The sequence below is a fragment of the Bubalus kerabau genome, chromosome 5 (assembly GCF_029407905.1).
Source record: "Bubalus kerabau isolate K-KA32 ecotype Philippines breed swamp buffalo chromosome 5, PCC_UOA_SB_1v2, whole genome shotgun sequence".
In the NCBI taxonomy this organism is placed as follows: Eukaryota; Metazoa; Chordata; class Mammalia; order Artiodactyla; family Bovidae; genus Bubalus; species Bubalus kerabau.
Genome location: NC_073628.1, coordinates 22,774,707 through 22,800,535, shown reverse-complemented (window position 1 = coordinate 22,800,535; position 25,829 = coordinate 22,774,707). Strand labels below are relative to the sequence as shown.

Below are 25,829 nucleotides of genomic sequence, written 5' to 3'. Positions count from 1 at the left end.
CCACAGCCTACCTGGTGAGCTCAGTAAATGAATGATCCCTAGGGTATGTGCTCTCACACACAAAAACAGTAATTTGCGAGCCTAGCTTGACCATGTAGAAACAAGAAAATTCCCCTGGTCAACTGGAGGAGGAGCTGATGACAGAAACATGATGTCTATTCAAAAAAGACCAAGAAGTTCTTCTCCACTTCCCCACCTTTCCTTTGATTATAAAACTGTAGCCCCAATAGTCCTCAAGGCATGGTACCCTCTCGTCCACTACTTGTAAGCCTCACAAGCATCCTATTCTAATACATCACTTCTTATCCATCACTCTGCTGTGTGTGCTCAGTAATACAGCTGTGTCCAACTCTTTGCAGCCCCATGGACTATGGCCCACCAGGCTTCTCTGCCCATGGAATCTTCCAGGCAAAAATAGTGGAGTAGGGTGTCATTTCCTACTCTAAGGAATCTTCCCTGACCCAGAGATTGAACCTGCGTCTCTTGCATCTCCTGCATTGGCAGAGCGATTCTTTACCACTGCACCACCTGGGAAGCTCATCTATCACTCTGCCGGTCACTGAATTCTTTTTGTGCTGAGACATAAGGGACTATGGTACCAGTGCTCTTCAGAGCCGCCTGAGATAACACCATAGCGGTTTCAAGTGTAGTGAAATCTATTTCCCCTGTAGTGTGTCAGCTCTGATGTCACCCTTAGAGGGCACAGTTTAGTGCATGGTCACAGTCATCCTGGGATGAGAGGGGTATGCCAGATCTTTCCCTGATTTCCTGTGAAACTGTCATTACACCGAGCTGTGGACTTCATGCTGATGGCCTCCGGGGACATGAAAATCTTCAGAGTCTGATCCAATTATTTTCAAAGGGTTGACCCTTTGCAAAGGTCAACCTTCAGGCCAGTCTTTCAAATCTGTTCTGCCCCAAGTAGGATTTTCTTAGCTGTTTCTCTCTCTGGGTCTCTCTGGTAAACTAGCTAACCTATAGTTTACAGTGGTCCTTGCAGGGAGGTAAGAGTCTTTTCTTTATTTACCAATCTCCATTGTTTTTGAGGGCGCCCTTTTTCTTGAACATCCCCACACTCTGTTTAAAATCAAGTTTGTTCTTTTGGGGGAGAACTTCAGATTCTTATATACTTATGGACTGCTGGCATCCAAACTAAAGCAAACTTTCCTTCCATCAACCTGGCCTCTTCAATGGCTTCTGAGTGGCAAGCATCTGGATCCCACTTTTGGTGGCACTACCCGCCCAGATTCTCATTGTTCCTACAGAGATTTAGTAGATTTTCTTGGAAAAAAAAAATAATTTCCTGATTTGCTATATGCCCTTATGACAATTTTCAGAGATTTAGAATGTTTGTATTTAAGATCCTTTTTGCCAGTTAGTTATTTCATTGGATGGTGTGGGGATGGGTCAGCAGATTTTCTTCTGACGCCATTCTGGAAAGTGAGTTCTCCAGTAGCTGTAGTCCAGCATCCAGAATAGAAAAGAAAATTTTATTTAAAAAGGAAAAATGAGATTAAAAAAAAATAATGAAAACTCTGGGTTACTTGTGAAACAGGGCAGGACCCTATGGTCCTTCCCCCAATTCACCTCCCCATGTCCTCTATCTGCCTTTTGTCTATGGGAAACTTTAGTCAAAGAATAAGTTTAATCAGACAAATGAGAAATCCAGAAATAACAGAAAACAGTCAACGGAGACCAAAATAATAATAATATGGTCATGTCAAGGACCTTTAGTTCTTTCTCAAGAGAAGTGAAAGTCACTCAGTCTTGTCCAACTCTTTGTGACCCCATGGACTATAGACTGCCAGGCTCCTCTGTCCGTGGAATTCTCCAGGCAAGAACACTGGAGTGAGTTGCCATTCGCTTCTCCAAGGGATCTTCCTGACCCAGGGATTGAACCCGGGTCTCCTGCATTGCAGGCAGATTCTTTACCATTTGAACCACCAAGGACTATAGATAATATTTTGAGCTACATCCTGTGAGTTGTTTTATAGATATGAAAACACTAGGGTGAAGAAATTAGCTACATTATGACCAAACTGTACCCATGACATAAGCTGCCACAATTCTCTGAGAATTCGTCTAAAAAGGGGGGGAACAAATGGACCCTGGAACTGAAGATTCACTATACCTAAAAGTCAAAATGATGTGGGCCAGACCGTCAGTGACCAATGAAGCAGCTGACTGTGCTGTTTCTGCATGTGGCCCCTTCCTTCTGTCTGTAAAAGCTCTTGCCCCACTGACTGCCAGGGGAGGGAGGGGAGCCAGCCTTTGGACAGACGTCCACCACCCTCCCTGCCCGCCTCCCCCCCACCCCCAGTTGCCAACACCTGAAATAAAGCAAACTCTCCACCAACCTGGCCTGTTTTTTGGCTTTTGAGCGGTGAGCAGCTGGACCCCCCCTACACTCTTTCAGTAACACTTGTAGTACAGATTTTGATGACTTGGGGAGAAATACTCCATTTTGCTCCTATTAGCCAAAAAGTGAAAAAAACAAATGCAGTTGTGTTTCATTTCCAAGAAAGGAGACAATACTACCGAGACAGGCTGGGATCCTTTGCTCAAGTGCTTGTATCTGACAAACAGGCTGGGATAATTTGCTCCAGGCCTTGTATCTGACAAATGTCTCCTTGAGCAGAAAACCCCCCAGAAACTAAAAATGACTGCGTACATGTGCAGTTGGAGCAGATTATGGACAAGATAAAAAGAGACCAAAAACCCAATTTCTGAAGAGCTGGGAGCAAATGTAGGGTATATGCATGGCCCCTGCACTCAACACCACTAAAGGGGTGGGCAAACCACCTAAGTAACTCCTCTTGCCTGACTCCTGGACAAACCCCTACTGTCACCCCATGTAAGGAACCAGCTTGCCTCCCCTGAGTGAGTAAGTGAGCAAGTGAACCTGTTGCTTGTTCCCACTTCCCCCACACCATACTTTAGTGCTGCTACTGCTAAGTCGCTTCAGTCGTGTCCGATTCTGTGCGACCCCATAGACAGCAGCCCACCAGGCTCCCCCATCCCTGGGATTCTCCAGGCAAGAACACTGGAGTGGGTTGCCATTTCCTTCTCCAATGCATGAAAGTGAAAAGTGAAAGTGAAGTCGCTCAGTTGTGTCCGACTCTTAGCGACCCCATGGACTGCAGCCTACCAGGCTCCTCCGTCCATGGGATTTTCCAGGCAAGAGTACTGGAGTGGGGTGCCATTGCTTCCTCCAATACTTCAGTAGTTCCATTCAATATGGTAAACCTCTTAAATGGTAAAACATCATGAATTCAACTGAATTCCCAAGTCCCTAGGTGATGTAAGTCAGACTCTAGTCTTCAATTTTTATAATTGCGCAATGGGGACACAAGAGAGTCAGCTCTTCTTACATACCTTGGCTTCCTCAGTAGGGCCAGTGGAAGTGAGCAAGGCCAGTAATTGCTAGAAAGAATGTAGGGCCCTAGTTCCTTCAGGCACTCTGTTCTCTTTGTCTGGGAAAGTGCAAGCCTTTGCCTGGGCTGCCATTGGCTGCTCCTCCCAGCCTGGAATTATAAAGTCGGGATCTCAGAGGCTCTTGAGGCTGTGGTTCGGTCCTGCCTTCTGTAAGTCTTTGGGGCTTGAGCCAGATCCAGAGATGGCTAAGTGCCTTCTGCTACTGCTGCTGGTGGTCCTGTCCTCACTGCTCGGACTCCCACAAGGTGAGCTCCCCTGCTCCCCCAGCATGTAGGAGGGCAGAGGGGAACCTGGCTGAGTGGCAGCTTATGGTTCTAGGCATTGCCTGTCTCTTCCACTCTTTGTCTGCCTGCCTAGACATTAGAATTTCCAAGAGATAAGATTACCATTTACCCTATAATCTGGGGCATTCTGCTTTTGTAGGAATACATTTCTATATCTTTTTTGCTTGAAAGTCTGTTTTTCATCATTTCAACTGGTTAAACATTTTTGAAAGCTGAAATACTTGGGTACTTCATTTGTTAAACACTTGACATTAAACTGTTGGGGTTATGTGATAGAAACAGGATGAATCCTCACTCAGACTTGGATTACATGTCAAGACTGATGATGCCACATATGTACCAGGAGGGTGTGAAAAGCCTTAATTAGTTATCTCATGAGGCTTTCTTGGGAGAGCAGGGCTTACTGCCAGGTATCTTAAGATGGCTTAGGGGATCAGAGAAAGGAGACTCTTGAATTTATATGATGGTGAGGAAGAGAGGCAGGGTGATGGTTCCTGCATTCAGGTAGGGGCTTGTGTGGCGTGAAACTCCCACCAGTGTTGAAAGAAGGAGCTCCTTGGGGCCCGCATGTGGGGCACAAGGGGCAAGACTTCAAGGTTGCCAGCTGTGAAACATCAAAAACCGGAGTCAGACACTATTACATGACCAAAATGCAATTAATACTTGCAGGACCTTTTACAAAATGTCCTTTACTTGTTGTAGAACACAGATTGAATCCCAGTGTAGTTCTTCAGAAGTGTAACCATTTTCTGATCTGCTTGATGACAGGGAGAAGGGAGAATTTTTGCTGAAGACTATTTTTTATTCCACATCACCTTTACCACACAACTTTTACAGTTCAGTTATTCTACCTGTGGGTGTGTATGTGCACATACATATAGAATATATATTTTCATATATATGGTTCATAATATATGCTATACAAAGACATCACTTATTTTAATATTCATGTATTAATAGATATTTGTGTATTTTAATATTCATATATGATATGTTTATAATGTATAAATATTTAAAATATACTTACATATACATTTATTTATATTCATATACTATCTTGTTTGGACACAGGACACAATTCACAATTATGTGTGCATGAAAACCAACTGCAAGGGCATTTTTCACTCTCTGGGTTCTCAGTTTAGTCACTTTTGCTGCAATATCATATTCTACTGGCATTTGTATTTATTCTTCCATTGTAAAAATTAATGAGTTTATGTGCTTTGTGGATTTTTCAATTAAATTTATTATAGCATTACAAAAAGTGTTTCACCTTCTACAGAATATACTTTCATAGTTTTTTTTTATTCCATGATTGATTAAAACTGGAATGATCATTGGCATTAACAGGCACCACTTTTTCTCAATGTTCTTTAGCAAATGGAATCAGCCTGCCAATAGTCAATGTTTTGTTTGTTCTGTAAAAGCACAAGAAGACTTGGAGTACAAAATATGAAAAATTAATTTATAAGAGCATACACTTGATCTAAATGAAAATCCATCATCTGAAGCTGATAGGAATAAAAAATCATTTGTCTGGAAGCTGATTCCAGGAAATACCAGGAGGGGTGTGGGGAAGTAAGACAATGTGCAGGCATGCCTGGTCGCTTCAGTCGTGTCCAACTCTCTGTGACCCTATGGACTGTAGCCCGCCGGGCTCCTCTGTCCATGGGATTCTCCAGGCAAGAATACTGGAGTGGGTTGCCATGTTGTCCTCCAGGGGATCTTCCCCACGCAGGGATCGAACCTGGGTCTCCTGCATCTCCTGTATTAGCAGGTGGGTTCTTTACCACTAGCACCACCTGAGAAGTCCTATTTCAATATACCTGACCTATAATTTCTCAAATTTTTGCTTGGATGCAGTTGACTTGTGGCTTCCTTCCCAACTTCCAGTTTCCACCAACCCTGTCCTGGGCCTCTGTTACTCTCTCCTTTAAAGTCTATTGTCTACAGAGCTGCCAGAGTGTACATGCAAAAAGCTAGTCAATGTCACTGCCTATTGAAAAAGCCTCTGATGGCCTTTTCCAACTTTGAATACAATGTCAGTTCTTATGATGGCCTAAATGATGGTCCAAATAAGATGCAAGCCAAGCTGCAGACATCATTTTTACTCTTCCAGTAGGCATATTAAAAAACTCAGAAATGTGGAAAATTAACTTTAATATACACTTTATTTAACCCAATATATCTAAACTATTGGGCTTCCCTGGTGGCTCAGTGGTAAAGAATTCTGCAATTCAGGAGCCGCAGGAGATGCAGGTTCAATCCCTGGGTAAGGAAGATCCCCAGAAGGAGGGAATGACTACCCACTCCAGTATTCTTGTCTGGAGAATCTCATGGACAGAGGAGACTGGTGGGCTACAGTCCATGAGGTAACGAAGAGTCGGACACTACTATCATTTCAGCATGCAATCAACATCAAAGTCACTGATGAGCAATTTAAACGATTTGTGTGTGTGTGTGCTGTGTTTGAAAGGACTACTGGCATTTCACAGGCTCAACAGCCACACATGGTCCATGAATACCATCGCAACAGCGCAGGTCCAAGCAGATGCGTGCTTGTGGTCTGACCCCTATCAACCTCTTCAGTCTCGTTTTACAATCCTCTCGCCCTTTTCCACTTTGCCTGTGCTGATGCTTCTCTTTCTCAAACTGGCCAAGCTAACTGCAGCTCAGAAACTGTCTGCGCACTTGCCTGTGTGTCTTGCTGGAACCAGTTTGCTAGCTACTGCCAGTTGTTTTAGTGGTTAGCATAAAAAAAAAAATCAGGTTTGAGCTCAAGTCACCCCTGAGAAAGCTCTCTGCCTCCCCTCAGCCTCCTCACGCTCGCTCCTCCATGATCCTCCTTCCCATTGTCATGAGTCACCAGGACCTGAAATAACCTTTCTTATTTCTTCATTGTCAGTCATTTCCCCAATTTATTTGTTTAGTATTTGACAGGTGGAATGGATATTTCGGTGCTCCCTTCAGCACCCTATTTCCAACACCTAGAATAGCGCCTCTCACTGGCAGGAACTCACTGTTTGGTAAATAACTCCGGGACCAGCGAGGAGGGAGTGAGGAGCTGTGACCCCAGGCGCATGCGTTTGTCTGGCAGATCCCTCCCTCTCTCCTGGTCCTCGTCTCCCTCCTTCCCTCTGTCAATCACCCTCTCTCCCTCCTCCTCCTCTCCTCTCCCTCCTCCCCCTTCTCTCCCTCCTCCTCCCTCTCCTCTTTCTCCCTCCCCTCCTCTCCCTCCTCACCCTCTTCTCTCTCTCCCTTCCTCTGCTCCTCGTCTCCCCCTATCTTGCCTTACTCTCTCCTGATCTCTTTTTCTTCCCAAAACCCTCCGCCCACCTGTCCTGTCTCTCCCTTCCCTGCCCCTTTTTAGGCTGAGTCCTAGAGTTGTCTCTTTAGATGAACAGAAAGGGTGGAGGATGGGGGCTCTGCGAGAAGGAGGGGAGTGGGCGGTGCTGACTCCTCACTCCAGCCCTCATCGCACCGCTCCTGCAGATGCCATTCACACGGAACATCTTCAGTGGCGCCCCCTGGGGTTGGGGTGATAATCAGCTGGCAAGTGGGATCCGCGGAGCCGCAGTGAAGGACTTGCCCTTCCTCCAGCGGCACCGCGGGTTCCTGGGAGGACTGCGGAGCTCTCTGTGCTTGGTGCAGGTCTTGTGCCTGGGGGCACGCATGCCTCCGCCTGGGTGGAAGCCAAGCAGGGAGAAATCACCTGCCTCCAGAACATTCATCAGGAGGAGGGAAACCGTCAGCGTCCAGGCGCCCCTGGGTCACGGGTGCTCTCCCTCCTGAGCTGCCGGGAGGCTGGTCCGAAAGAACCTTATTATGTTGGTTTCACTTTCCAGCTCTAGAATGTTTCCAGTGTAACAGAGTCAACGCCAGCGGGGTCTGCGAGACCGGGGGAAGCATCTGCCAGACTCAAGGCAGCCAGCAGTGCTTTCTGAGGAGGATCTACGAAAGTAGGTGGTGCCTAACAGGTCTCCGGGGTGAACTTTGCTGGAGGTTAGGGGTTGACAGTGGGTGTTCCAGGAAAGGGGCACAGGGGATAGTATGAACCCTCCATGGGACCCTGTGAGTACCTGGACCCCAAGGACAAGTCGGGGTGGCTGTGGGACTCAGGAAAGTGGTCCCTCAGGAACCCTGGGAGCAGGAGCCACATAGAAAGGGGTTGGTTTTCTTTTTTAAGCTAAATTAGTGAAGCATATCCCCTCGTTCTGGTACTGGGCTGCCACTGGCCCTTAACGAGAATGGGGACCTTTAAGGGAGGGGGAGGAGAGGAGAGGGGGAAAGGGATGAAGGAGAGAGGGAGGGCTGACTGAGGGAGGGAGGAGGAAGGAACAGAGGGGGAAAGCAGGGAGTTCAGCTCCTGAAGGTAACTGGAACTAGGCTGAGTGGGACTGACTGGGATGGGGTTTTGGGGAACTAGGGACATGTATTGGGGGAGAAATGGGCAGGGCGGAGAGGACAGTTTCTATTCATCCTTTCTGCCTTTTTTTGTGGGGGGATGGATTGTACTCTAATATACAGAGCTTGGGCTTCTCTGGTAGCTCAGCTGGTAAAGAATCCGCCTGCCGTGCAGGAGACTCTTCCCTGGGTCGGAAAGATCCCCCGGAGGAGGGCATGGCTCCAGTGTTCTTGCCTGGAGAATCCCACGGACAGAGGCACCTGGCGGGCTACAGTGCATGGCATCGCAAAGAGTCGGACACGACTGAAGCGGCTGAGCATGCATGCTTGCATACGGAGCTTGCAAAGCTATCCCAGGAGAGCCCACCAGGGGGCCCTACCTCCAGTCTGTCAGTCCCAGATGGCTGACATTCTCTCTACTACGTATGAGTCTTCCTCCATGAAATGTGCTATTTCCTCCTCATTCTTGATTAGTTGGTTGATGCATTAATCCTGTGCTTCATTCAGGAATATTTACTGAGCAGTACCCCCAGGATATGCTGAGCTGGGGCTGCGTCCTAGGTTCTGGGGTCTCACTTGTCTTCTCTTCTCCTTTCCAGATGGCACGCTTTCCTACGGACACCAGGGTTGTAGCCAACTATGTATTCCTATGAAGCTCTTTAATCCTAACGTTATTGTGGAATATAAATGCTGTCATGACTCGTCTCTCTGCAACAAGTTCTAAAGTCAGGGCCCCCAGCTTTTGCCCTGATCTTTTATGCATGAAACTAATTTCAGTTCAGTTCAGTGGCTCAGTCATGTCCAACTCTTTGCGACCCCATGTATCGCAGCATGCCAGGCCTCCCTGTCCATCACCAACTCCCGGAATTCGCTCAGACTCACATCCTTCGAGTCAGTGATTCGATCCAGCCATCTCATCCTCTGTTGTCCCCTTCTCCTCCTGCCCCCAGTCCCTCCCAGCATCAGAGTCTTTTCCAACGAGTCAACTCTTCACATGAGGTGGCCAAAGTACTGGAGTTTCAGCTTTAGCATCATTCCTTCCAAAGAAATCCCATGGCTTCAGAATGGACTCCTTCAGAATGGACTGGTTGGATCTCCTTGCAGTCCAAGGGACTCTCCCTAAATTGCAACCACCGCAGCCTCCAAAATTCTCTGATCTGAATGTGAATCCCCTATGAGAAGCAGTCTCAGACTTGTTCTGTCTTCAAACTCCTTTTTCTTCACTGCAAGAAGCCCCAGGGATGTAGTCTTTGAAACCAAATTGGGATGAAGATTAGTGGGCATAGCTAGGTCCAAGGATACTTTCTTCCTTTTCAGGTCCTAATTGGCAGTCACACTGATTGGCTGCTTAAAAAGGCAGGGTCTGGGGAAGGCTGAATTTGTGATTCTGCATGTTCTGGAGGCAGGAACTGAAGGAGGAGGGGGAGTCTTCCAAGGCTGAAAAAAGTAGAAGTGTGAGGGGCTCCATAAACGATGGGTTAGTTCAGTGGGCTAGGTGTTGTAACACAAATCTCTTAAGTATCAGTGGCTTAAAAAAATGGAGTCGCTTATGTCAAAGGGATCCAAGATGGAGTTGGGAGGCATTAAGGAAGTGGAACTTACACACATCAACTGCTAAACCCAACATGAACTTTGAACCCAGACATCCTGAGACCACCTAGAACTTTCTTCTTTTCTCCTTAGAGAGCACAGCTTAGCAATCAGTCTGCTGCCAGCAAGTGACTGAATGCCTGCCAGCACCAATCATAGTTCTGTAATGGTTTCTTCTCTAGAATGTCTCTGTTGCCTTTATAATCCCCCACTATTGTCTATTGCCCCACCTGGAGCACATGTGAGTTGCCATTCAAATGGTTGCCTCCCAAAATGCAATTCTTAGCACTCTCAATAAACTCGTTTTCTTATTTGCAGCCTTCTGCATTTTTTTGGTTATTACCTGATAATGGTCTCTGGATGGCCATAGCTTGCTTTGTATTCACAGAAGACATGCCACAGGCTGGGCGGGAGAATAAGTGTATTAATAGATACATCTCCTCGAGGGTGCAAAACATATGGACATACTAAGACTTTCCTGTGGTCTGGGTTGACTGGGTCAGTGGTGATTGCCACTGAGTTGACTCAATAAAATTCTCTTTCCTGGCATTTTGTTACTGGGTTTTAGAAACTAATTCTTTGAATGTGATTAGAACTGTAATATGAAACTCAGCTGCTTTGGGGTATCCATCTTCAGTCACATGATGGAGAACCAGAGAAAGCCCATCTGCAAAGAACGGAAGACTGGAGACAATTCTGAGTGGTAGAATTATCTTTAGAATAAGAAGCAGAATGCAGGAACTTCCCTGATGGTCCAGTGGCTAAGACTCCATGCCTCCAAAGCAGGGGGCCTGGGTTCTATCCCTGGTCAAGGAATTAGATCCCGGATGCTACAACTAAGACCCAGAGCAGCCAAATAAATAAATAATTTATAAATAAATAAATATATTTTAAAAAGCAGCAGAGTACATATGTGATCTAATTCTGGTGCACTGAGTACCCATTTTTAATCCACCCATGCTTGATGTCTAAATATTTCACCCAAAGGTGCATTTCATTAGCAAAGGCATTGAATGTCACGACAGTGTATCCCACCTTTGGGACTGTCTGCTGTCAGCATTTATATCTTTCTGTGAAGTAGCCAATAATAATAATAACAATAATAATCATAAGTAGCACATATCAAAAGCAGTACCCTTGTATCCATTGTATCTTTTTATTCTCACAGCTCTGTGAGGGAGGTACTATTATTCCCATTTTATAGATGAGGGAACTAAAGACTAGAGAAGTGTGGTAAGTTCCCAAAACTATGGCAGTAGATTTCCACCCAGACAATATGTCTCCAAAGTTCACAGTACTGCTCTCCAATCCAAAAGTTATTGATTGGAGCAAGAACAGATCAATGTTCTCTGTAAGGACCAGAGAGTAAATATTTTAGGTTTTATGAGTCATAAGATCTCTTACAACTATTCAACTCTGCCATTTGTAGCAAAAAGGCAGCCACAGAAAATAGGTAAAGGAATGAGCATGGCTGTGTTCTAAAATTCATATAGTTTTTTTTAGGTTTTTAAATTTTTTTAATGGGAGCAAATTTGCTTTACAATATTGTGTTTGAATTTCATATAGCTTTTGCCTGTTATAAAATACTATTCTTCTCTTGAATTTTCCAGTCTTTAAAAGGTTGTTCTTTTTTTTAAACTTTTTATTTTGTACTGGGGTATTGTCCATTAACAATGTTGTGATAGGACTTCCCAGGTGGGCCAGTGGTTAAGAATCTGCCTGCCAGTACAGGGGATGTGGGTTTGATCCCTGGTCCAGGAAGGTTCCACGAGCCTCAGGTCACCTGAGCCCATGCGACACAACTGCTGAGCCTGCACGCTGCCAGAAGAAAAGCCCCCCACTGGCCTCAAAGCCCCCCACCCGCCACAGCTAGAGAGAGCCTGCGCACAGCAAAGACGACCTGTGCAGCCAAAACCAGCCAAAGGAAAAAGAAAACAGAATAAAGGACACTATATACTAAAACAACACAGTGTTGTGATAGTTTTAGGTGAACAGCAAAGGAGCTCAGCCATACATTCACACGTATCCATTCTGCCTCAAGGACTTCCCTGGTGGCTCAGCTGGTAAAGAATCCACTTGCAATGTGGGAGACCTGGGTTCGATCCCTGGGTTGGGAAGATCCCCTGGAGAAGGGAATGGCTACCCACTCCAGTATTCTGGCCTGGAGAATTCCATGGACTATACAGTTCATTGTGTCACAAAGAGTCGGACATGACTGAGCAGCTTTCACTTTCTTTTATTCTCCCTCTCACTCCCCTCCAATCCAGGCTGACACAACATTGAACAGAGTTCCCTGTGCTATCCAGTAGATCCTTGTTGGTTATCCATTTTTAATATAGCAGTGTGTACACGTCCATCTCAAACTCCTTTTGAGAAAGAAGAAAACCCAAAGACGAAGGCACAGCTGACATTTGAAAGCACTTACCATTTCTCTATAGTTCTTCGTTTGTTCAATGTTCACCCATGCTGTGGCATGTTAACAAAGAAGAACAGAGAGCATTGCTCAACCCCCGGTTTCTCAAGGGTTAAGTTGTAACCCACTGCAGAGCTCACTGGGCACTCTGAGTGGAAATTCAGGTGATAACAGGTGAGGCACCCTGTGCTGTGGACAAGCAGGCCCCTTAGGTACTTAGATATATATCTCAGGAAAAATGTTAATAACCCCATATTCTTGCATCTACCTATACAGTGGAAAAACCCTAAAGTCATTAACTTGAGACAGGTGTTCTTTTTGACTAGCAGTTACCCTTCATCAAGATGTATACCTGGCCTCATGTACTCCCTAGCCAAAAATCACAAACTGGCTTCTCCTCTGCCTCTTCAGATAATCCCCTTAGAGCTACTGAGAGGCTGTCATCCAGGCTATAGTCCTCAGTAAGTCCCTGAATAAAACATAACCTCACAACTCTTAGCTGTACACTTTTCTTTAAGTAGACAAGTATGTATCAGTACAGCATTTCTTTTTATTGCTGAATAATATTCCATTGTATGGATAGGGTTTTATTTTTTTCCTTTTCAATTCAGTTCAGTTGCTCAGTCGTGTCCAACTCTTTGCAACCCCATGAATCACAGCACGCCAGGCCTCCCTGTCCATCACCAACTACTTTTTGCCTATTATGGATTATGCTGCTATGAACATCTGTGTGCAAATTTTTGTGTCAGCTTGTTTTTAATTCTCTTAGGTGCATGTGTGCCTGCTAAGTCACTTCAGTCGTGTCCAATTCTTTGTGACCCTATGAATTGTAGCCTGCCAGGCTCCTCTGTCCATGGGATTCTCCAGGTAAGACTACTGGAGTGGGTTGCCATGCCCTCCTCCAGGGGATCTTCCTGACCCAGGGATCAAACCCAGATCTCCTGCATGTCCTGCGTTGGGAGGCAGGTTCTTTATCACTAGCATCACCTGGGAAGCCCCTCTGCCTCTTCAGATAATCCCCTTAGAGCTACTGAGAGGCTGGTGTCCAGGCTATAGTCCTCAGTAAGTCCTTGAATAAAACATAAACTCACAATTCATAGCTGTACATGTATACTGTCGAAAAAATTAATAGTCAATCTAAGAAAGAAGGGGAGAATTTTATTCAACCTAATCTGAGGATTATAACCCAGCAAACAGTCTTTCAGAAATCTCTGAGGGCTGTTCCACCTATAACAGATCAAAGCACAGTTATGTACATTTTTGAGACAAAAGGTTATCTATGAAAGTAGCATATGGATAGTCTACATAGCCCATATCTGTACTTCCAAAGCAGATCACTGTGACCCCTTACAGAATTGAGAAAGAATGTTATCTCCTAAGGACTTACCTTGCTGGTGCCAGAAGGAAATTCTCTTTTCAGTCAATCAGGCATTCCTACATCTTTCAAGGAGATCTGGTTAATGTATAATGTGGATGTTATAATGCACAGTCCATGGGGCTGCAAAGAGTCAGACACGACTCAACAACTGAGCATGCAAATAATGCACAGTGAAGAGGGGTAGTGGCCCAAATGGATAGAGACAGGATTTTATGCTTAATTTTTTTTTTCTTGTTCTGCCTTAAACAAATTTTTATTTCGCCAATTCCTGGGTATGAAATTGCTATGTCACACAGTAATTCATTGTTTAACTTTTTAAAGAAAAGTTAAAAGAACTGCCCAAGTGTTATCAGAAGTGGCTACACCATTTTATAACCCTATGATGTACAGGGGTTCCAATTGGTTTTGATTGCGTTTTACTGATGACTTCTCATTTCTTCCTAAAACGTGGCTTACTTGCTTCCAATGCTTCCTTCACCTTGCTTGTCTTCTCTTGTCAACACACTCATGAGTGAATGCCCAGCAAGGCATAAGGGCAAGAAAATCATGATTGGGATCAAGCAGTTTGTCTGGCAACTATAGAACCTACGCAATTGGCTAGAGCCTGTTTCGGACTATTTAGAGATTAAGAACAATCCCACCCCCCCGCACTGTACGCTGCCTTCCAGTCTTCTCTCTCTCATGGAATCGCTGGCCTCCATCCCAATCAGCCCTTCCATCAGCTTCCGTGTACCAGTTCCGTGTCTCTTCCTTCCATAAAAATCACACTGAAAACCCTGATAATGGACACAGAGAAAAAACATTAAGAGGTAAAAATGTGCTTAGCACTGGGAGGGAGGGAGGGAAGTAGGTTTAGAAGCCAAGCTGAGAAGCAATGAAAGGGATTGGTTTCTATCATTTGGTGGCTCAAGCCAAACACAGAGACATATATGGGGGGACAGGAAGATCTTTATGTGTTCATAAGCACACTTCTAACTTCTCCCTCCACTGGTGGTTTTAGTGAGAATGTGTGGAGCAAGCAGCTTTGCAGGTGGTAGTGGGTGGAAAAGGGTGCCTGAGTTTGATCAGTGGACAGTCCCATCTTAGATTTAGGTCTTTAATCTACTTTGAGGTGGCTATCATTATTTATTTATTTATTTTTCAGTATATGGTGTTAGAGAATGTTGTAATTTCACTCTTTTACATGTATCTGTCCAATTTTCCCAATACCACTTCCTGAAGAAGCTGTCTTTTTTCCTTCATGTATTCCTGCCACCTGTCATACCAAAACCAGATAAAGACACTACCAAAAAGATTAGAGACCAATATCTTTGATGAATATAGGTGTAAAACTCCTCAATAAAATCTCAGCAAACTGAACCCAACAACACATAAAAAGGATCATACACCATGATCAAGTTGAATTCATTCCAGAGACACAAGGATGGTTGATTGATATATAACTGAATCACGTTGCTATACAGCTATTGTATAGCGTACCTATTGTACACTAATACAAAATTGTAAATCAACTGTACTTCTTTAGAATACAAAAAAAAAAGCTGCCCTGAGAATCTAACCACCACAGGCGCAAACTGCAGCCATAAGCAGTTTCACATTTCCAATTACATCAACCTGATTTAAGGAGCTGGTGATCCTACACAGGGAGTCATAAATGATGTGCTGGGTATGATGACAGGAACAACAAGTGACATTTGTTTGGTTGTGAAAATGATTTTTTGTGCACAAAAAGAATAGTGAAAAAACACTCATAATTACATCACCTAAAGATATCTGTTGTTATATTTTGTGTGCATGCTAAGTCACTTCAGTCATGTCTGACTCTTTGTGACCCCATGGATGGTAGCTGTCCAGGCTCCTCTGTCTGTGGGATTATTCAGGCAAGAGCACTAGAATAGGTTGCCATTGCCTTCAATGGAAACCCATTCCAGTACTCTTGCCTAGAAAATCCCATGGACGGAGGAGCCTGGTAGGCTGCAGTCCACGTAGCCTACCCATGGATGGAGGAGCCTGATAGGCTGCAGTCCATGAGGCAGCTGATGCTTTCAGACAAGTTAAGTAACTTGGCCACAGTTCCAGCCAGTAAGTGCTGGAGTCAGGATTTGAGCCCAGATCCAACCAGTTATGGATCTTGTGGCATTAGTCACCCTGCTCCACTCTGGTCCCAGCCTGAACTCCAATCCTGGAAGCCGGGGAGACTGGAAGTCCCCCATCAGGGACCCTGGAGAGGAAGAGGCTCCTGCAGAGAAAGGTGGGCCGCTCAGGTCCCTGCCAGCTTTTCTGTAACTGCAGTCATCAAGGCTCCCTCTAGTCTTCCTCGTGGATCTCCCAAGCCTTCTCTTTTCTTGAACAATCTAGAAAGCTCACAGCTTGGCATTCAAGGCCCAGCATCATCTAGTCTTACCAGACCATCCCCTGGAGGAGGCAATGGCAACCCACTCCAGTATTCTTGCTTGGGGAATCCCGTGGACAGAGGAGCCTGGAGGGCACAATTCACAGGGCCGCAGAGAGTTGGATACAACTGACTTGTATGGACTGAGGCAGAGACTTGGGTACTGGTGCTCAGGACCCTGGGGCTTCCATGCTGGCTCACCGGTAATGCAGGAGATCCAGGAGATGCAGGTTCGATCCCTGGGTTGGGAAGATTCCCTTGGAGAAGGGAATGGCAACCCACTCCAGTATTCTTGCCTGAACAGAAGAGTCTGGTGGGCTACAGTCCATGGGGTGGCAAAGAGTCTCTACAGTCGCTACAGTCCATGAGGTCGAACACAACTGAACAACAACAATGATGCAAAGTCTTACCTTATTAATATCTGAGGACTGAGGCATGGGGGCATGTCAACCCTTTTCCTGAGTCAGTTCAGTTCCGTTCAGTCGTTCAGTCATGTCTGACTCTTTGCAACCGCATGGACTGTGCATGCCAGGCTTCCATGTCCATCACCAACTCCCAGAGCTTACTCAAACTCATGTCCATAGAGTCAGTGATGCCATCCAACCATCTCATCCTCTGTCGTCCCCTTCTCCTCCTGCCTTCAATCTTTCCTAGCATCAGGGTCTTTTCCAAGGAGTCAGTTCTTCACATAAGGTGGCCAAAGTATTGGGAGTTTTAGCTTTAGCCTCAGTCCTTCCAATGAATATTTAGGGCTGATTTTCTTTAGGATGGACTGGTTGGATCTCCTTGCTGTCCAAGGGACTCTCAAGAGTCTTCTCTAACACCACAATTCAGAAGTATCAATTCTTCGGTGCTCAGCTTTCTTTATAGTCCAACTCTCACATCCATACATGACTACTGGAAAAGCCATAGCTTTGAATAGACAGACTTTTGTTGGCAAAGTAAAGTCTCTGCTTTTTAGTATGCTGTTGAGTTGATCGTAACTTTTCTTCCAAGGAGCAAGCTTCTTTTAATTTCATGGCTGCAGTCACCATCTGCAATGATTTTGGAGCCCCCCCAAAATAGTCTGTCACTGTTATCTCAACTATTTCATTGCAGGGACTTCCCTGGAAGTCCATTGGTTAGGACTTTGACTGCATTTTCTCATCTCTCACACTGGTTTTAGCTCCTCGCTGAATGGGAGGCTTGTTTTTCAATCATACAGATTCTGAAAAGGAGATCCTTTCTCTGCAAACATAATGAATTCTTTATTGGCCACATAAGAAATGATGGGCTTGGTAACTGGATACAAAGGTATGAACACTTGTATAATTGTACAGTTGGAGATGTGATGTTTGGGATCATAGATGGCTACATGCTAACCAAGGATGTATAAACTGCTAAAATTCTGAGTTAGGTGGTTTTCCAGTGACCCAGGTGCTGAATGATAGGAACTGCATGGAATTCTAAGGAACACTAAAGTTAAAGGGTTGAAGAATTCCCTGGTGGTCCAGTGGTTAGGACTCTGTGCTTTCACTGCAGAAGTCCCAGTTTCAATCCCTGGTCAGGGAGCTAGGATTCCTCAAGCCATATGGCGTGGCCAAAAAATTAAAATAAATACAAGGTTGGATGAGGGAAGCACCTTTAGAATGAGGGGATGCTAGTCAGATAGGTAGAAGGCTAACTGAAAGGAACAGCATCCAGAATTCAAGTCAGAAGATCTCTTTTTTTCATAATCCTAATCTTTTTATTTTCTTTTTAAATTTAATTTAATTTTATTATTATTATTATTTTACTTTACAATATTGTTGGTTTTGCCATACATCAACATGCATCCACCACGGGTGTACATGTGTTCCCCATCCTGAACCCCCCTTCCACCTCCCTCCCCATACCATCCCTCTGGGTCATCCCAGTGCACCAGCCCCAAGCTTCCTGTATCCTGCATCGAACCTGGACTGGCAATTCGTTTCTTACAGGATATTATAAATGTTTTAATGCCATTCTGCCAAATCATCCCCCCCTCCCTCTCCCACAGAGTCCAAAAGACTGTTCTATACATCTGTGTCTCTTTTGCTGTCTCGCATACAGGGTTGTCGTTACCATCTTTCTAAATTCCATATATATGCGTTAGTATACCGTATTGGTGTTTTTCTTTCTGGCTTACTTCACTCTGTATAATCAGCTCCAGTTTCAGCCACCTCATTAGAACTGATTCAAATGTATTCTTTTTAATGGCTGAGTAATACTCCATTGTGTATATGTACCACAGCTTTCTTATCCATTCATCTGCTGATGGACATCTAGGTTGCTTCCATGTCCTGGCTATTATAAACAGTGCTGTGACGAACATTGGGGTACACATGTCTCTTTCAATTCTGGTTTCCTCTGTGTGTATGCCCAGCAGTGGGATTGTTGGGTCACATGGCAGTTCTATTTCCAGTTTTTTAAGGAATCTCCACACTGTTCTCCATAGTGGCTGTAGTAGTTTGCATTCCCACCAACAATGTAAGAGGGTTCCCTTTTCTCCACACCCTCTCCAGCATTTATCGCTTGTAGACTTTTGGATCGCAGCCATTCTGACTGGCGTGAAATGGTACCTCATTGTGGTTTTGATTTGCATTTCTCTGATAATGAGTGATGTTGAGCATCTTTTCATGTGTTTGTTAGCCATCTGTATGTCTTCTTTGGAGAAATGTCTATTTAGTTCTTTGGTCCCTTTTTTGATTGGGTTGTTTATTTTTCAGGAATTGAGCTGTGGGAGTTGCTTGTATATTTTTGAGATTAGTTGTTTGTCAGTTGCTTCATTTGCTATTATTTTCTCCCATTCTAAAGGCTGTCTTTTCACCTTGCTTATAGTTTCTTTTGTTGTGCAGAAGCTTTTAATTTTAATTAGATCCCATTTGTTTATTTTTGCTTTTATTTCCAATATTCTGGGAGGTGGGTCATAGAGGATCCTGCTGTGATTTATGTCAGAGAGTGTTTTGCCTATGTTCTCCTCTAGGAGTTTTATACTTTCTGGTCTTATGTTTAGATCTTTAATCCATTTTGAGTTTATTTTTGTGTATGGTGTTAGAAAGTGTTCTAGTTTCATTCTTTTACAAGTGGTTGACCAGTTTTCCTGGCACCACTTGTTAAAGAGATTGTCTTTTCTCCATTGTATATTCTTGCCTCCTTTGTCAAAGATAAGGTGTCCATAGGTGCATGAGTTTATCTCTGGGCTTTCTATTCTGTTCCATTGATCTATATTTCTGTCTTTGTGCCAGTACCATACTGTCTTGATGACTGTGGCTTTGTAGTAGAGCCTGAAGTCAGGCAGGTTGATTCCTCCAGTTCCATTCTTCTTTCTCAAGATTGCTTTGGCTATTCAAGGTTTTTTGTATTTCCATACAAATTCTGAAATTCTTTGTTCTAGCTCTGTGAAAAATACCGTTGGTAGCTTGATAGGGATTGCATTGAATCTATAGATTGCTTTGGGTAGTATACTCATTTTCACTATATTGATTCTTTCAATCCATGAACATGGTATATTTCTCCATCTATTAGTGTCCTCTTTGATTTCTTTCATCAGTGTTTTGTAGTTTTCTATATATAGGTCTTTAGTTTCTTTAGGTAGATATATTCCTAAGTATTTTATTCTTTTCGTTGCAATGGTGAATGGAATTGTTTCCTTAATTTCTGTTTCTATTTTCTCATTGTTAGTGTATAGGAATGCAAGCGATTTCTGTGTGTAGATTTTATATCCTGCAACTTTACTATATTCATTGATTAGCTCTAGTTATTTTCTGGTGGAGTCTTTAGGGTTTTCTATGTAGAGGATCATGTCATCTGCAAACAGTGAGAGTTTTACTTCTTCTTTTCCAATTTGGATTCCTTTTATTTCTTTTTCTGCTCTGACTGCTGTGGCCAAAACTTCCAAAACTATGTTGAATAGTAGTGGTGAGAGTAGGCATCCTTGTCTTGTTCCTGACTTTAGGGGAAATGCTTTCAATTTTTCACCATTGAGGATAATGTTTGCTGTGGGTTTGTCATATATAGCTTTTATTATGTTGAGGTATGCTCCTTCTATTCCTGCTTTCTGGAGAGTTTTTTTTTTTTTTAATCATAAATGGATGTTGAATTTTATCAAAGGCTTTCTCTGCATCTATTGAGATAATAATATGGCTTTTATTTTTCAATTTGTTAATGTGGTGTATTACATTGATTGATTTGTGGATATTGAAGAATCCTTGCATCCCTGGGATAAAGCCCACTTGGTCATGGTGTATGATCTTTTTAATGTGTTATTGGATTCTGATTGCTAGAATTTTGTTAAGGATTTTTGCATCTATGTTCATCAGTGATATTGGCCTGTAGTTTTCTTTTTTTGTGGCATCTTTGTCAGGTTTTGGTATTAGGGTGATGGTGGCCTCATAGAATGAGTTTGGAGGTTTACCTTCCTCTGCAATTTTCTGGAAGAATTTGAGTAGGATAGGTGTCAGCTCTTCTCTAAATTTTTGGTGGAATTGAGCTGTGAAGCCATCTGGACCTGGGCTTTTGTTTGCTGGAAGATTTCTGATTACAGTTTCAATTTCTGTGCTTGTGATGGGTCTGTTAAGATTTTCTATTTCTTCCTGGTCCAGTTTTGGAAAGTTGTACTTTTCTAAGAATTTGTCCATTTCTTCCACGTTGCCCATTTTATTGGCATATAATTGCTGATAGTAGTCTCTTATGATCCTTTGTATTTCCGTGTTGTCTGTTGTGATCTCTCCATTTTCTTTTTTTTTTTTTTTTTAGGTTAAAATAAATTTTTATTAAAAAATTGTATTAAATGTTAGAAGAAATTTATACAGAATTCATAAATTCTTTATAAAACAATTACCAATCTTTCTCCAATTATAATTGTTTTTATGCAGACTTGGAAATTTTGCAGTGAAATAAGGTTTACAAAGTATTTCTTTTAAAGTATTACAATGCTAATTTTAAGCAAAATAATCTTTAAAATGGAAATTTTTGCATGCAAGTGAGTGAGCCCTCAAACACCCGTATTCTTTATCCCAGCAACAAAATGGGAAAATGAACATTAAACTGACTTACTGAGGAAACAATGAACAAGTATTCTGTAAACCTTAAATTCAAATTTTTAAATTACTTTCAAAAGCAATATCATTACAAGGTACTGACAATCACACTTGTACTCAAAATTAATGTTAATACAACTAATATTCAAAAAAATGTTGCAAAGAGGCACCCCTTGTTGTAAGATATGTTAAAGGTGCCTTTAATATACTGAAGACCTAAACCCTATAGGGGACAGTATCCTCTCACACACAAAAATATAATTCATCCCTTTTAGAAGTGGATAATATCTCTTTAGTAGTGTTGCTGGTTTAAAAAAAAAAAGACATAAGTTCAAAATAATGCAGCAACATACAAAAGTGGCCCATAGTTTTGGTCTTTGTCTGAGAAGTACATTCTGTAATTTAACAAAGTCTGGTTTTAAATTTTCAGTTCAAAAGCATACTTCTTTTCCAACTGGATGACTGCCCAACTGATGCCATTCCAAAGAGCAGAATCCCAATCACCAACTTGAAAGGGGTATGGCTCAACGAAGACAAAAACAGTGACTGATTTACCTCAAAGATTAGGAAACAAAATCTATATCAAAGTATCTGAAATCATAAAAAGTAAATGCTTTAAAAAATTTTCCCCCTGAGCTATGGACGCTTTTTATATAGTCACTTACTAGAGAGACTTTTTACTGAACAGATCTTTGACTAAACAGATGCATTCTATCATTACAAGTTATACTTAAAAATCCTATGATTTATAAGACTCCTATGATTCTTCGTGCTGAAAATAGATAAGTTCTGTCTCAAACAGCACAAAATGATAGCAATTACATGTTTCATGGAAATCTTTGGTGAGAATGCAATCCTGCAGAAGCCGCCTTATTTTGTTCACTCAACTCATAACAGTCTTACAATCTTCAAGTAATTTTCAAAGGAGATACCACAAGTCCATAATGAAGGACCAGCAGACCATCCTGCATTGCTGCATCGCCTATTGCACGTCGAATTTCCCTTAGAGTTTGATACCGTTCTAACAAGTGATCACCACAGATGATGTCCACCTGACAAGCTGGATCAAGGCCCATTTTTCTTCTGAGGAATTTTTCTACATGTCCAATAGTTGCTTCTCCTGAAACTCGGACAAACTTCTTTTCCAATGGCTTAAAATGTCCTGTGCCTTCATTAGCACCAATAAACTCTAGTAATAAAGACATGTCAAGTTCAGGTGGAATACGAAACACTGATTCTAAGACTTTCTTAGTTCTTCCTTTGCTTGAAGGGACTGGCTGTGGAACAGCAGGTTTAGGTACTTCTAGACCTCTTTCTTTATAGAAATCATGCATTCGCTTTTTTTCTCTTTCCTCTAGATTGATCACTAATTTGTACACTATGTCTTGTAACTGTCGGTCCAACCTTATGTTGTAAAGAGGTTGTGTCTGATGTACTACAATGTTGCATTTTGGACATCTGTTGCTATAGTAAAAGTGTCTGACAATGAAGCTTTTACAAAATGTATGAAGACATTCTGTAATGGTAGTTGCATCTATTAAATAACCTTTGCAAATGGAACACAAGATGTATGGAGTCAGCTCAGAGAGATTGATCAGGCGCTCCTCTTCGTCCTCGGAGTCCGGCCGGCCCCCCTCCAGCCTCAGCGAGAAGTGGCTCATCTCTTCCTCCTCTTTCTCCTCTTCTTCTTCCTCCAGGTCCTCATCTTCTTCCAACTCCTCGTCCTCGTCCTCGAAGCGGCCCCTCAAGCGGCCCAGGCTGCGCTCCGGCTCCAGCTCAGGGGGCCGGGAGCCCGAGCAGCCGGGATCCCCCGCCTCGGGTAGGGGCGGCGGGCCCTCCTCACCCGCTGCGGGTGCCGGAGTGAGGGCAGGCGGGGAGACGGGAGGCGGCGGCGGCATGGTTGCGGCTCCCTCGGCCTTGGCAGCGCCCGCGTTGCCTGCGGTTACAGCCGGGACCCCCTCCATGCCGTAGGTAGAGAACAGATGAGGCGAGACCAGGTGGCTGGATAGCGCGGGAGTTCCATCCGCCTGCCTGAGCTGCCAACGCGCAGGCGCTAAGGGCCTGCAGGGCCCCTGATCTCTCCATTTTCATTTCTAACTTTATTGATTTTATTTTTCTCCCTTTGTTTCTTGATGAGTCTGGCTAATGGTTTGTCAATTTTATTTATCCTTTCAAAGAATCAGCTTTTGGCTTTGTTAAGTTTTGCTATGGTCTCCTTTGTTTCTTTTGCATTTATTTCTGCCCTAATTTTTAAGATTTCTTTCTTTCTACTAACCCTGGGGTTCTTCATTTCTTCCTTTTCTAGTTGCTTTAGGTGTAGAGTTAGGTTATTTATTTGACTTTTTTCTTGTTTCTTGAGGTATGCCTGTATTGCTATGAACCTTCCCCTTAGCATTGCTTTTACAGTGTCCCATAGGTTTGGGGTTGTTGTGTTTTCATTTGCATTCGTTTCTATACATATTTTGATTTCTTTTTTGATTTCTTCTGTGATTTGTTGGTTATTCAGCAGTGTGTTGTTCAGCCCCCATATGTTGGAATTTTTAAAATTTTTCTCCTGTAATTGAGATCTAATATTACTGCATTGTGGTCAGAAAAGATGCTTGGAATGATTTCAATTTTTTTGAATTTACCAAGGCTAGATTTATGACCCAGGATGTGATCTATCCTGGAGAAGGTTCCATGTGCACTTGAGAAAAAGGTGAAATTCATTGTTTTGGGGTGAAATGTCCTATAGATATCAATTAGGTCTAACTGGTCTATTGTATCATTTAAAGTTTGTGTTTCTTTGTTAATTTTCTGTTTAGTTGATCTATCCATAGGTGTGAGTGGGGTATTAAAGTCTCCCACTATTATTGTGTTATTGTTAATTTCCCCTTTCATACTTGTTAGCATTTGTCTTACATATTGTGGTGCTCCTATGTTGGGTGCATATATATTTATAATTGTTATATCTTCTTCTTGGATTGATCCTTTGATCATTATGTAGTGTCCTTCTTTGTCTCTTTTTACAGCCTTTGTTTTAAAATCTATTTTATCTGATATGAGTATTGCTACTCCTGCTTTCTTTTGATCTCTATTTGCATGGAGTATCTTTTTCCAGCCCTTCACTTTCAGTCTGTATGTGTCCCCTGTTTTGAGGTTGGTCTCTTGTAGACAACATATATAGGGGTCTTGTTTTTGTATCCATTCTGCCAGTCTTTGTCTTTTGGTTGGGACATTCAACCCATTTATATTTAAGGTAATTATTGATAAGTATGATCCTGATGCCATTTACTTTATTGTTTTGGGTTCGAGTTTATACACCGTTTTTGTGTCTCCTGTCTAGAGAATATCCTTTAGCATTTGTTGGAGAGCTGGTTTGGTGGTGCTGAATTCTCTCAACTTTTGCTTGTCTGAAAAGCTTTTGATTTCTCCTTCATATTTGAATGAGATCCTTGCTGGGTAGAGTAATCTGGGCTGTAGGTTATTTTCTTTCATCACTTTAAGTATGTCTTGCCATTCCCTCCTGGCCTGAAGAGTTTCTATTGAAAGATCAGCTGTTATCCTTATGGGAATTCCCTTGTGTGTTATTTGTTGTTTTTCTCTTGCTGCTTTTAATATTTGTTCTTTGTGTTTGAACTTTGTTAATTTGATTAATATGTGTCTTGGGGTGTTTTGCCTTGGGTTTATTCTGTTTGGGACTCTCTGGGTTTCTTGGACTTGGGTGATTATTTCCTTCCCCATTTTAGGGAATTTTCAATGATTATCTCCTCAGTAATTCTTAACTATATATTTTATTAATTATTAACAATAATTAATAACTATTATCTTTCTCATGGTCTTTCTTTTTGTCTTCTTCTTCTGGGACTCCTATGATTCGAATGTTGTGGTGTTTAATATTGTCCTGGAGGTCTCTGAGATTGTCCTCATTTATTTTAATTCACTTTTCTTTTTTCCATTTATTTCTACCATTCTATTTTCTATTTCGCTAATCCTATCTTCTGCCTCCTTTATTCTACTATTTGTTGCCTCCAGAGTGTTTTTGATCTCATTTATTGCATTATTCATTATATATTGACTCTTTTTTATTTCTTCTAGGTCCTTGTTAAACCCTGTTGCCCATAAGAAGTATTGCTACCATTCCTACACTGAGAATATAACCAAACTTTTCTGGACTCAAAAAAAAGTATATAAGGTCATGTATAATACAAGTAAAATAAGCTATTAAATAATCTATTAACCAGAGTTAATCAATATAAGGAGATCAAAACACTCAATCCTAAAGGAAATCAATCCTGAATATTCATTGAAAGGACTGATGTTGAAGCTGAAGCTCTAATACTTCGGCCACCTAATGCAAAGAGCCAACTTATTGGAAAAGACCCTGATTCTGGGAAAGACTGAGGGCAGGAGAAGCTGGCATCAGAGGATGACATGGTTAGATGGCATCACCAATTCAATGGACGTGAGTTTGAGCAGACTCCAGGAGATAGTGAAGGACAGGGAAGCCTGGTGTGCTACAGTCCATGGGGTTGCAAAGAGTCAGACACGACTGAATGACTGAGCAACAACAATCAATATAAACATATTAGTCCCTATACTTCTATTCTCATGTATGTAAATGTTTAACCATCTCACATTTGCCTAAGAAAAAACGGGTTTTCCAGGATGTGAAACTTTCAGTGCTAAAGCCAGAAAAGTCCCGGGCTACCTGGGATGAGCTGATCACCCTGTTATAGTTTTTTGGTTTCTTTTTTTAAGCAAATAAGTTTTAATACATCTAAGTTTAACATCTTAAGTACATTTTAAAACTTTTAAAAACTGAAAAAAATTTTAAAATATTTTATGCCAGCATTTTTTCACCTTTTTTTTAAATTAGAGCATAGTTAATTTACAATGCTGTGATATTTTCAGG

The 25,829-nt window shown here is 42.6% G+C and overlaps 2 protein-coding genes and 1 non-coding gene across 3 annotated transcripts; 2 read left to right on the top strand and 1 right to left on the bottom strand.

Annotated features, from left to right (window-relative positions):
• The first annotated feature begins 3,563 nt into the window (after positions 1-3,563).
• On the top strand, positions 3,564-9,994 carry LOC129653695 (secreted protein of Ly-6 domain 1). Its single transcript, XM_055583410.1, has 3 exons — positions 3,564-3,680; positions 7,565-7,678; positions 8,723-9,994. Exons 1-3 carry the CDS (start codon positions 3,617-3,619, stop codon positions 8,845-8,847), a joined length of 303 nt encoding a protein of 100 aa, XP_055439385.1. The 5' UTR covers positions 3,564-3,616; the 3' UTR covers positions 8,848-9,994.
• Positions 9,995-17,374: 7,380 nt separating this feature from the next.
• TRNAE-UUC (transfer RNA glutamic acid (anticodon UUC)) lies at positions 17,375-17,447 on the top strand. The gene has a single exon. It is a non-coding gene; the product is annotated as a tRNA-Glu (tRNA).
• A 3,211-nt stretch (positions 17,448-20,658) lies between these two features.
• Positions 20,659-22,950, bottom strand: LOC129653694 (polycomb group RING finger protein 6-like). Its single transcript, XM_055583409.1, has one exon. It carries the CDS (start codon positions 22,897-22,899, stop codon positions 21,844-21,846), a length of 1,056 nt encoding a protein of 351 aa, XP_055439384.1. The 5' UTR covers positions 22,900-22,950; the 3' UTR covers positions 20,659-21,843.
• Positions 22,951-25,829: the final 2,879 nt, after the last annotated feature.